Source organism: Peromyscus eremicus, chromosome 6, assembly GCF_949786415.1.
Source record: "Peromyscus eremicus chromosome 6, PerEre_H2_v1, whole genome shotgun sequence".
NCBI lineage: Eukaryota > Metazoa > Chordata > Mammalia > Rodentia > Cricetidae > Peromyscus > Peromyscus eremicus.
In genome coordinates this window covers 62,896,704-62,909,369 of record NC_081421.1, presented here as the reverse complement: position 1 = coordinate 62,909,369, position 12,666 = coordinate 62,896,704, and the positions used below count along the sequence as shown (strand labels likewise).

The 12,666-nt window shown below is 41.6% G+C and overlaps 1 protein-coding gene, 1 non-coding gene and 1 pseudogene across 2 annotated transcripts in view; 1 reads left to right on the top strand and 2 right to left on the bottom strand.

Moving 5' to 3' along the window:
- The window catches only part of Khdc4 (KH domain containing 4, pre-mRNA splicing factor), a 32,426-nt gene that overhangs the window by 13,087 nt on the left and 6,673 nt on the right, over positions 1-12,666 (bottom strand). The window contains exons 5-10 of the mRNA XM_059265620.1: positions 12,454-12,506; positions 11,976-12,139; positions 8,916-9,127; positions 6,543-6,603; positions 4,094-4,151; positions 3,611-3,864 (exon numbers count right to left, since the gene is read on the bottom strand). Of these exons, the coding sequence (XP_059121603.1) occupies positions 3,611-3,864; positions 4,094-4,151; positions 6,543-6,603; positions 8,916-9,127; positions 11,976-12,139; positions 12,454-12,506 (802 nt within the window). The remainder of the gene's footprint in view (positions 1-3,610; positions 3,865-4,093; positions 4,152-6,542; positions 6,604-8,915; positions 9,128-11,975; positions 12,140-12,453; positions 12,507-12,666) is intronic.
- LOC131912795 (small ribosomal subunit protein eS27-like) lies at positions 9,837-10,216 on the top strand (annotated as a pseudogene).
- LOC131913944 (small Cajal body-specific RNA 4) lies at positions 11,509-11,636 on the bottom strand. The gene has a single exon (XR_009380013.1). It is a non-coding gene; the product is annotated as a small Cajal body-specific RNA 4 (non-coding RNA).

Here is a 12,666-nt window from a genome sequence, read left to right as displayed (position 1 = left end):
GTAACTGAAGCTGACTAGATAGGAGGAGATACTATGCATGCCCTTAGTAAATTTTAGTACAGATTTCTATATACCTGACAGCAGACAAGGTCCCAGACAAAGACAGCTGGAGTTCCAGGTGTCAAGCTGATGTCTACTCATTACTAATTATGCATTAGAAGCTTAGAATAAAATGCCTTTATATTGTATAAAATAATGGCTTTAATAGAGGATAGGCTTTTGTAGGCCTCTTTTAATTATCATCCTTGCCAGAGTCTGATCATTTATCAGACCAAGGGCAAGCATAAAACCTAAAAACAAGGGCTGGAGAGACAGGTCAGTGGTTAAGAGCATTGACTGTTCTTCCAGAGGACCCAGGTTCAATTTCCAGCATCCACATGGCAGCTAACAACTGTCTGTAACTCCAAGATCTAACACCCTCACACAGACATACATGCAGTCAAAACACCAATGCACATAATAATAAAATAAATTATTTAAAAAAAAAAACTTAAAAACAAAAATTAACAATGGTTAATTGCCCAGCTAGGACAATTTCAATTTTCAGCCCAAGAAAACTTTTTTACTAGGTGATAGGATATTTAGAAGTACCTGAGAAATAATCAGAAAATCCTGAAGGAAAAAACAACGAAGTTTTACTACACAAGCATTAAAATACATATCCAGCCGATACTGCAAATGAAATAAAAACGTGAACAACAGCCTGGGCTACCAAGTGAGTTCCAGGAAAGGCACAAAGCTACACAGAGAAACCCTGTCTTGAAAAACCAAAAAAAAAAAAAAACGTGAACAATATTGAAGTCTAACAATTTCACAGAGGAAGAATTTGTTGGAAGGCTTTAAGATTTTAGTATTTAGGGCTGGAGAGATGGCTCAGTGGTTAAGGGCACTGACTGCTCTTCCAGAGGTCCTGAGTTCAATTCCCAGCAACCACATGGTGGCTCACAACCACTTGCAATTAGATCTGGTGCCCTCTTCTGGCCTGCAAGGACACATGCAGGCAGAACACTGTATACATAATAAATAAATAAACCTTAAAAAAAAAAAAAAAAATTAAAAAAAAATTAAAAAGATTTTAGTATTTAGTAGATAGTCTGATGTAAAAACTTTTAGGCTGTACCAAAGATATGATTTTAGGAGAAAACTTTCAAGTCCTCTAATTTCTATGGAATGCATTTTTGGTTTAATCCCCTTTGGCCTCCAAGGGATTTTAAGAAACATGTAATTATGTTTGCATTTTTAAGCCATTAAATATTTATTAATATTTTCAAATCTTTTGGATTTTGATTTACTACTATTTATTTTTTGAAATTCATCTTAAGCCTGTTCACATTTTTATTATTAAATTTTTTATATTGTACAAGAATATGAATTTTGCCGGGTGGTGGCAGTGGCGCACGCCTTCGATCCCAGCATTCAGGAGGCAGAGGCAGGTGGATCTCTGTGAGTTCAAGGCCAGCCTGGTCTACAGAGTGAGTTCCAGGACAGCCACGGCTGTTTCACCGAGAAATCTTGTCTCAAAACGCCCCCAAATAAAAAGGAATGCGAATTTTAGAAGTTTTAGTAATAAAGATAAATTTTATTTTGCTAACGCTGATGTTAAACTGACAAAGCAACAGTAAGCTTTGTATCAATGATTAAACACTTTAAATGTTATATGAAGCATAGTTTTGAGGATTTTAAGAACCATCTATTAAGTATACCTGATTTTAAACAAACCATCCGTTTTTTGTTACTTTTTTTTTTTTTTTTTTTTTTTTTTTTGGTTTTTCGAGACAGGGTTTCTCTGTGTAGTGCTGGGATTAAAGGCGTACGCCACCACCACCCGGCTGTTTTTTGTTACTTTTTAATAAAGCTTGCACTCATCAATTATACTTGTACTTAGCATGACCGTAAGGATAGTTCTGAACACATTGAAAAATTTAATCATTTGTGAGGTCACTAACCATTAACTTGCATGTCTTCATTATCTAACAGTTTACAACAAGTAACACATTTAAACACAATGAAACTTTGGGAAAAAGTTTCCAGGTGACAATGAAGCTTTGGTTTCTTTTTTGTTTTGTTTTGTTTTTCAATACAGGGTTTCTCTGTGTAGCTTTGGAGCCTCTCCTGGACTAGCTCTGTAGACCAGGCTGGCCTCGAACTCACAGAGGTCCACCTGCCTCAGCCTCACAAGTGCTGGGATTAAAGGCGTGCGACACCACCGCCCGGCGAAGTTTTGGTTTCTACTGACCGAGAAACAGTGTTCAGGCTGAGAGCCTAGGGAGGAAGGATTTGTAATAAGCATAAATAAGTTCTAGTGACTAAGAGGATGCCTAGGATTTGGGGGGATTCAGGTGAAGCCTGGCTCCATAGAATAGCAAAAGGTCACCATGTATCATTCACAGCCTTCTGGGTGGAAGACAGGCTTAACTATTCCAGAGTGTTAAGCACTAACAGCTAGCTGTGGGTGGTGGCGCACACCTTTAATCCAGCACTCAGAGGCAGAGGCAGAAGCAGACAGATCTCTGTGAGTTTAAGGCTAACCTGATCTATAGAGCGAGTCGGAACTTCATAGTGAGACCCTCAAATAGCCTCTGTAGGCAGCTGCACACACAGACAAATCCATCCCTCGAGCCACACACATTCAAGGTAGGAAAAGGCTGAAAATCCCCCTGGAACTGGAATTACAGGTAGTAGTACGCAGCCTAGTGTGGAGGTTCTCTGCAAGAACCGAAAGCACTAACCACTGAGCCATCTCCCAAGCTTCCACCTGTTTTGTTTTTTTTGTTTGTTTGTTTGTTTGACACACGGTCTCTTGCTGACCAGAAACTCCCCAAGTAAGCTAAGTTGGCCAATGGACCCCAGGATTGACCTGTCTCTGCCTTCCCAAAACTGAAATCCCAAGCACAAAACCTGGATTTGTCTTTTTTTTTTTTTTTTTTTTTTTTTTGGTAGGGGGAGACAGGGTACCACTATGTAGTCCTTGCTGGCCTGAAATTTGAAGAGATCCACCTGCTTCTGCCTCCCTTGTGATCATAAAGCTAAGGGCAGGGAACTAACTCTGACCTGCCCCTCATATCGTAATTAAAGAATAAATTCACACTCAATAGGCATTTTCTACAGCTTGACACAGACTGTACAGCCCCACAGTCTAAGACATTTGTCATTGAGTGCTTTATAGAAAGCCAATGAGGGGCTGGAGATGGCTCAGATGTTAAGAACATCTGGCTGTTCTTCCAGAGGTTCTTAGTTCAATTCCCAGCAACCACATGGTGGCTCACAACCATCTGTAATGAGATCTGGTGCCCTCTTCTGGTGTGCAGGCATACACGCAGGCAGAACACTGTATACATAATAAATAAATAAACCTTAAAAAAAAAAAGAAGAAGAAAGCCAATGATCCCCACTTGAAACAGCTACCTGGGGGCAAGGCCTGTGAAGCTGACTAAAAACCGTGGGAACTAAGGATGGTGCACACACGTATCATCCCAAGGTCCTCAGGAAGTTGGTGTGGGGACAGAAAAGACAACAGGACACAATACAGAATAGGATTGACTTCTAGAAAGCACTTCCCCCAGTTTTTCCGAAGTTCAACAACAGCATACTGCACACGCTGGCATCCTACCTGGCCAGTGCTAGCTGGAGGTGGCACTTGTGTTATCGGATACTGTGTTGGCACAGGTGGGACTCCAGTAGGTAATGCTGGCAAGACTCCAGGTGCCAATGAAACAGCTGGTGGCACTATGCTTGGTACTCCATAGGGAGGCTGAACTGGCTGCTGAGGAGGGGGAACAACAGGGTAACCAGACTGATAGCCATTGGATGGATAATATGGTGGTTGAGGAGGGATATTACTTATAGCAGAGGGTTGTGTATAGCCTGAGGGGGAAGAAAAAAAGTGTTTAATCAGCTGCAGCAAAATGAAACATTTTACCTGATTATTAAACAACACCCAGGAAGATAAACACTGAGGCACAGATGACTTTCTAAATTACACTAAGTTGAAGGGAACACCACCAGTGTCCTGGCACAACTAGTCTAGCCTCAGGATCACACTTAACCATAACTATCATTACCAAAGTATTTTAACACTTTAAGCCATACACACCTGGTAAAGGTACAGCAGTATTAATTTGATTCACAAATCTAGAATATTCAGCATGAACCTGGAAAAGTAGGGTAAAATGGAAGTTAATAAAGGCCAGTCCCAAGTGATGTCATATTTATAGGGGTATGATTATATACAAAAACCAAAGTAATAATGAATTAAAGTGTTTCCCCCATGCTCTGATATGACTATGAATTAAGGAACTATCAGCAAGAAACACAATCCTAAACACCCAAACTACTCAATCCTGGGGCACAAAGTCATCCGGAAACCCACGGAATTAGAGAAATTACGAAAATTCCAAGTTATGAGCCTAATTCATTTATTGCCAGGTGTGGTAGTAATCTAGCACTCAGGACGCAGAGGCAGGAGAATTTCTGTGAGTTCAAGGCCAGCCTGGTCTACATAGTAAGTTCCAAGACAACCACGGCTACACACAGAGAAACCTTGTCTCAAAAAACAAAACAAAAAAACAACAACAACGACAAAAAGTATTAAGTCTTCTTCCCAATTGGTTCTTTGCTTCTGCAAACCAATGTACCCCACCCCACCCCCATTAGTTGCTACTAAAGGAGCCCTAAGGTTATTTGTTTATCAAGTAAAAAGAATTAGGGGCTGAGGACTCTGTGGGTGAGAATCTTGCTATGCAAGCACTGGGGACAGAGTTAGGATAACCCAGCACTCAAATTAGAAAAGAAGTCAGGGATGTGTGACCCCAGCACTGGCAGGGTACAAGTTACTGGCCAGCTAGTCCAGGCAAGCTGGTAAACTACAGGTTCAGTGAAAGGTGAAGTGACTGAAACATCTGGTACTTCAGTGCTGTAAAGAGCTTTTAGTCATAAATGTGAGAGCTCTAGAATGTATGCCTAGAGCACACCAGTGTTTCTAAAATTCTGATGTAACAGAGTACAGTTATTGCAAACTGATAGTCATTTCATAAGTTTGGTAGTTTTCTTTAAGTAACCATCAGCTTCAATGTTTTAGGCATTTAAGATTTCTTTTAGGTGTATGAGTTATTTTGTCCGCATGTATGTGCACCATGTTCATGCTTACAGATGCTTTTCAGCCCCCGTGTAGTTGTGCATGGAACATGCATCCTTTTCAAGAGCCTAAGTGTTCTTAATCTCAAAGCCTCTAGAGGTTTTCACTAGGAGTTTATTTGGAATGCAAGAGAGGCTGAAAGAATTTCAGGATTTACGTAACTAACCTATTTAAATGATCTGGTAATGACATCCAACAGTTTCTTCAAGTGCATTTTATTTTGTTTGTGTTTTATTTTATTATATTAGACAGGGTCTCACTGTGCAACTCTGGATAGCTTGGAACTTGCTAAGTAGAACAGACTGTCCTTGAGCACACAAATCTGTCTGCCTCTACTTCCCGAGTACTGGGATTAGAAACGTGTGCCAACACTTGGCTAACTTAAATACATTTCCTCAACTGTCACCAACTAGTGAAATCATTGTTATCATACTTTTCCTTTGTGCTCATTTGCTACATAAATAGTCTGTATAATCAAAGACACTAGTCTAACATTCCCTGTTAAATTACTGCCATGGTCAGTGTCTTAGTTAGGGTTTCCATTGTTCTGATCAAATACAATGACCAGAGGGGTTTATTTGGCTTACACTACCATTATCACTGTTCATCATCAAAGGAAGTCAGGACAGTAACTCAAACAAGGCAAGAACCTGGAGGCAGGAGCTGATGCAGAGGCCATGGAGGGATGCTGTTTACTGATTTTCTCCTAATGGTTTGCTCAGCCTGCTTTCTTATAAAACCCAACAGCCCAGGGATGGCACCATCCACAATTGCCTGGGCCTTCCCCCATCAATCACTAATTAAGAAAATGTCCTACAGTCCTATCTTTCTCTAGCCCCCTCCCCTTTTCCGTGTTTTTTTTTTTTTTTTTTTTTTTTGGTGGTTGTTTTTCCGAGACAGGGTTTTTCTACGTAGCTTTGGAGCCTGTCCTGGGACTCGCTCTGTAGACCAGGATGGCCTCGAACTCACAGATATCCACTTGCCTCTGCCTCCCAAGTGCTGGGACTAAAGGCATGCGCCACCACCGCCTGGCTCTCCAGTCCTATCTCATAGAGGCATTTTCTCAATTGAGGCTTCCTCCCCTCTAGTGACTCTACCTTGCATGAAGTTGACATAAAATTAGCCAGTACAGTCAGCATCACTATATGTAATGTAGACTTCTAGCACATCAGAGATCCATCTGCCTGCCTCTACCTCCAGAGTGCTGGGATTAAAGGCATGTGCCACCAAGGCCTGGCTTACAGTTAAGTTTTAACATAGCTTAATTACAATTTAATGCAACTATAATACATCTTAATTTACTTTTTAAAAATCATGTCCAGGAGGAGCCGGTTTTAGGTCAGTGCTAGAGTCCACAACTGTACACATGGTACCCTGATTTCAATCCCCACCATACATACAAACTCACTGTTTGTAAGAGATTCTCACACAGCTTCTTGGCAGCAGCCAGGCCTTCAGGTTTGGGATGACTACAAATAAACCACAAAATCAAAAGATCAAAAGAACAAAATACCAGTCTTATTTTCTCTTTTTATGCTACTATACGCACTTACTTTAGTATATTCATTATAGCTCAGATCTAGCCCTCTGCAGCCATTTAAAAGGAACACAAACGTAAGGCCTTATTTGGTTTGTTTGTTTTTGTCATTTTGAAACAGAGTCTCACTATGTAGCTCTGACAGTCCTGGAACTGTGTAAATCAGCCTTTGCATCCCAAGTGCTAGTATTAAGTGGATACAACACCACCCATGTTTAGCAAAATAAGTCTTTTAAGTTATAACTAATATACCATTGCCACATATATTTTATAGTACCCCTTCTTAGATAATGGTACTTTTTGATATAAAGAGACAATGGGGGGTTGGGGCTGGAGAAACGGTTCAGCAGTTAAGGGCAGTTACTGATCTTCCAGAAGACCTGGGTTTGATTCCCAGAACCTACATAGTAGTTCACAACCATCCTTAACTCCAGTTCCAGGTGATTCTACCGAATCCTGTTCTGGATTCCTCCTGCACCAGGTACAAAGTACAAATACACACGAGTAGGCAAAACATTTAAACACAAAAAATAAAAGAGAGGAGGGGGAAGAGAAAAATTGATTCTGGTGTCACTTATAATCTCAGCACGTGGAAGGTAGAGACAGGAAGATCAGAAATTCAGTCACCCTGGACTACATGATAAATTCAAGATCAGTACAATCTACATGAAATCCTGTCCAAACATTAAAATAAAACAGCTTAAGACAGGTGTGGTGCTGATGCATGCCTTTAATCCCAGCACTCTGGAGGCAGGCCAACCTGGTGTAGACTGAGTTCTAGGACAGTCAGGGCTATGCAGAGACCTTGTCTCAAAAAATACCACCTCAGCCCTACCCCCAGCAAATAGCACAGTACTATTAGAAGAGGTTTAAATCACTTACAGGCATGGTCTGAGGTAGTATACTATGACAGTGCTCGCCTGACAGCTAAGAAGCCCTAGATTCAAACCTCAGGACCACCACCATGGTCTTTATAATCACAGAATAATAGAACCCAAAGACTTGAATGCTAAAGCCACAACTGACCTTTCTTTGTTTTTTGTTTTCAGAGACACAGTTTCTTGACTAACAGCTCTGGCTGTCCTAGAACTCACTCTGTAGACCAGGCTGGCCTCAAACTCAGACAGATCCGCCCACTTCTGCCTCCAGAGTGCTGGGATTGAAGGTGTGTGCCACCATCGCCCAACCCACAACTAACCCTTCTAATTCAACTTTAAAAAAAAATCTTGCCGGGCAGTGGTGGCACACGCCTTTAATCCCAGCACTCGGGAGGTAGAGGCAGGCGGATCTCTGTGAGTTCGAGGCCAGCCTGGGCTACCAAGTGAGTCCCAGGAAAGGCACAAAGCTACACAGAGAAATTCTTGTCTCGAGAAAAAAAAAAAAAAAAAAAAATTAAAAATAGATTCCTTTATTTTTAATTTATGTATAAAAGTGTTTTGTCTTTATAGATCTTTGTACTAAATATGTGAAAAATATGTGAATTGCCTGTGGAGGCCAAAAAGAGGGTGTTGACCCAACAGGGACTTGAGTCACAGACTGTTGTGAGCCACCATTTAGGTGCTAGGAATCAAACCCATGTCCTGTAGAACAGCAAGTGTTCTTAACTGCTGAACCATCTGTCCAACCCAAGCTATTCTAAATTCTTCAAATTATATATATGCATCATTAATACATGTTATATATAGGTATGCTGGGTGGTAGTGGCCCATTCCTTTAATCCCAGCACTCAGGAGGCAGAGGTAGACAGATCTGTCTCACTTTGAGGCCAGTCTGGGTTACAGAGTGAGTTCCAGGACAGCTAGGGCTATTACTCAGAGAAACCCTGTCTCCAAAAAAACAAACAAGAAAAAAATGTAGGTATGTTCGTGTACAGGTGCTTTCAGAGGCCAAAGGCATATCCCCCGGAACTCAGTTTACAGATGGATATAATCCATTCTACCTGAGTGCTAGGAACCAAACCCATGTTCTCGGGGAGAATACCAAGTGCTCATAACTGGGGAACCATCTTCCCCGTTCCAATAATTCAGTAATTTCTATTAACTAGTTATAAAGAGTTACAAGACATCACATACACAAAGATGACCTTGGAATCCTGATTCTCTTGTTTCCACATCTGAGTGCAAGGATTACAGACCTTCAACACACCAGAATTTCACATTATTACAGTCTATTTTCTCTTGTTCTTTATGAAGTAGTCCAGCCTGTATTGAGGAGGATTTGTAAGTTCTCTGCTCTTATCCATACCTGATATAAATATACATGGGTTCAAACGCTTCTCGGCCTGATGCTGGCTCAATGCAGCCTGAACCTTTGCCTCGTAAGAAGACCTTGGCACCTGTTTCAATTTGAATGTGTTGCAGATAGGAGCAGTTTGGACCTTCCACTTTCTCCTTAACATTAAATGTGGGCACAGCATGTTCTAGTCCCACAAATAATTTATCTTGAACATAATGCATCTGTAAGAGAACAGAATATTTTGGTTAGTATAGAGAAACAATAATGAAATAAGCTTGTAGAAAACTATTATACAAAGTAGTATAATCCTGTATATACTTAGGGTCACTTCCACATGGACCCTCAAAAGATTCTATCATAATCTCCAAGATTACCTTTTGGAGAAAAGGTGAAGCCACAGCTCAGTTGTCCTGAAATTCCCTATGCAGCCTAGGCTGGCCTCATAATCTCAACCCTCTTCCCTCAGCCTAAGGAAACTTAACAGTGGTGTGTTTACACCAAGTTGATCAAGGTTAGACTTGTGGTCAGGGTCAGACTTGTGGCTGCTAATAGTTAACTATTAACATACCTCAGAAGAAGGAACCTCAATTTAAGAGTTGCCTCTATCAGACTGCTTATGGGCATTCTATAAGACATTTTCTTGATGAAGAAAACCCAACCCTAGGCAGGTAGAACTGCGCTGAGTTAAAAAGATAGCTGAAGCCAGGCAGTGGTAGTGTATACCTTTAATCCCAGCACTCGGGAGGCAGAAGCAGGAGGATCTCTGTGAGTTCGAGGCCAGCATGGTCTACAGAGTGAGTTCCAGGAAAGGCACAAAGCTACACAGAGAAACCCTGTCTCGAAAAACAAAAAAACAAAAGAAAAAAAGATAGCTGAGACCATTGTGATGGCATATACTTTTAATCCCAACATTTGGAGAGGCAGAAGCAGATGATCTCTGCGAATTCGAGGCCAGCCTGTTCCACTAAAGTTCCAGGACAGCCAGAGCTCTATACTACTACCCTGGGGGGGGAAGTTGGGGAGGGGGGCCACAGCTGAGCTTTTCTGGTAGTGAATTGAGACCGTGCCTCTCACAAAGGCTCTCCATCATCCCTTTCCAGAAGAGGAAACACAAGAAGCAGTACCTGGTGCAGAGCCCCGATTCCTACTTTATGGATGGGAAATGCCCAGGATGCTATCAAATCCCCATGGTCTTTAGCCATGCACAAACAGTAGTCTTGTGTGTTGGCTGCTCCATGGTCTTCTGTCAGATTAAAGGAGGAAAATCAAAGCTGACAGACGGATGCTCCTCCAGGAGGAAGCAGCACTAAACTCAAAATGAGTGGGAACCATCCTAGTGAACATATTTTAAATATATAAAAAAGGAAGGAAGAGCCAGCTAGTGGTGGCACACACCTTTAATCCCAGCACTCAAGAGGCATAGGCAGGCGGATCTGAGTTTGGGCCCAGCCTGGTCTACAGAGTGAGATCCAGGACAGCCAGGTCTGTTATATAGAGAAACCTTATCTCAGGGAGAAAAAAAAAAAAGAAAGCAAGGGAGAGAAAGGAAAAGAGGGAAGGAGGGAAGAAAGAAGGGAGGGAGCTGAGCAAGCTACGAAAGCAAGGCAGTGAGCAGCTTTCCTCCACGGGTTCCTGCTTCAAGCTCCTGCTTGCCTTTCTCTCTTGGCATCCATCCATGATGGAATATACCCTGAACGCTGAGATTTACCCTGTCTTCACGTTGCTTTTGCTCATGTTTCTCATAGCAACAGCATACTAACTAGAAAAAGGCCTGGGCCATATGCCCAGCTTTCAAGGAGGTTCTAGTATCTAAGAATGTAGCTTGATTGGTAGAATGCTTGCCTAGCACCACATAAATAGGACATGGTAGCATATGGTGATAATTCCTGACAGGGAGATGGAAGCAGGGGGATCATAAGTTTCTTGTCATTCTTTGTGACATAGTGAGTTCAAATACAGCTAGGAACTTCTAAGACCCTTTATCTTTGGGGGGGTTTTTTTGTTTTTCATGACGGGTTTCTCTGTGTAGTCCTGGCTGTCCTGGAACTTACTCAGTAGATCCACCTGCCTATGCCTCCAGAGTGCTGGGATTAAAGGTGTATGCCGCCACCACACCCGGCTCTAAGACCAGTATCTTAATAAAGATTAGATTTGTGGGGCTGGGGATATACCAGTTAGCAGGGTGGTAGCCCAGCATGCATGAAGCCCTTGGCTGGACCCCAGCAGTGCATTAAAAAAAAAAACAAGCATGGTGGCACCTATTCTAGCACTTAGGGAGAGGCAGAAGCAACAGAAGTCAAGGTTGCTGAGCTAGTCTGGGGTACATGATGAGAACTTATGGTAACAGAAGTATAGCTTAGGGGAAGAGCTTTTGCCTAGCATATTTAAAGCCCTGCTTGACCAAACTAGCAATACAAAACTACAAAACCTAAAACCTTTCATGCTCATGTACCTATCTACCTCCCTCAACTACAAAATAAATTATTCTAGTCAGTAACACACACACACACACACACACCAGAATAGTGTTGAGTAAGCATACCCACTTCTCTTCAACAGATGTTAAATTAAAAAAAAAAAAATTTGCAAAGATAGTACAGGAAAATGTTGGGTAGTACAGTCCGCCCTGTGGGTTTCTCCGGTAAGGGCTGCTCTCACCACCCCTTTGTCTAGGAGGAATGTATCAGCAAAGTCCTGCTTCATCAGACTCAGCCTTCTTAGTCCTCCAACTGTCAGCTTTTAAATGCAACTTAAAACACTATCTTTACACTACACAGTATGTATACCCTTTGACCTACCAACGCCCCTTTTAAATCCTATCATTCTGAAGATATGTATTTAGATGGCATTAGATAGTCCATAACATTTTAGAATACCAACAGCAGCCTAGCTTACATGCTTTCAATTCCAAAACCCAGACAGCCAGAACTACAGAAGACCCTGCCTCAAAAAATACATATAAACAAAATAAAAAAGCAGGTAATTCTCAGGGTGGAACTTGAGCACTGTTTTTCTTACTATGTATTATTTTGTATAGACATTTTTGTAGAACTAACAACCAAAACCTACTCCTGACTGGAAGGAAGGCTTCTGGTTAATAGCAGGAGACAGCTGAGCAATGGGAGCCGGCTGGTGGTAGACAGTGACTGTTGCACCATTAAAAGTTGGACTTGTCCCTGTGGCAGCCTTCACCACTCCATTGGTGATTATTTCTTTAATTCGGTTTACAGCTCCTGGGGGGAAATTACAGACAGTAAGATACCACACAAGGGGCTGGAAATACAGCTCAGTTAGTAATAAACTAACCACAGCAAAGAATGAATTGACTAGCGTATAAACACAGGCCAATGTTCATTTATATAACCTCACTTCAATTTTCAGGTTACACAAATATGCTGCCCCCATCTGTCTAAACCCTCAAATACCACTGATGAAATTCATAAACAGTAGTTAAAGAGCAGTTATCAAGGACAGTACATTGATGTTGTCACAGTTTAGATATTTACAAGTTGTGTACATAGAAGTCACACATGAGCCACATACTTACTGTCTACTAACTCCCGTGTCTGCCCCTGAACATGAAGATACAATGGACGATCCCTATAGAAAGAAATATAAAAGATTGATCCCAGAGCTGCGGAGACAGATCAGTTGGTAAAACAAAGACCTGAGTTTGACCCCTTAAAACCCACTTTAAAAAGCCAGGTATGCGATTCTAGTACTGACAAAGTAGAGAAAACAGAAACCCTGGGAGGCTCCC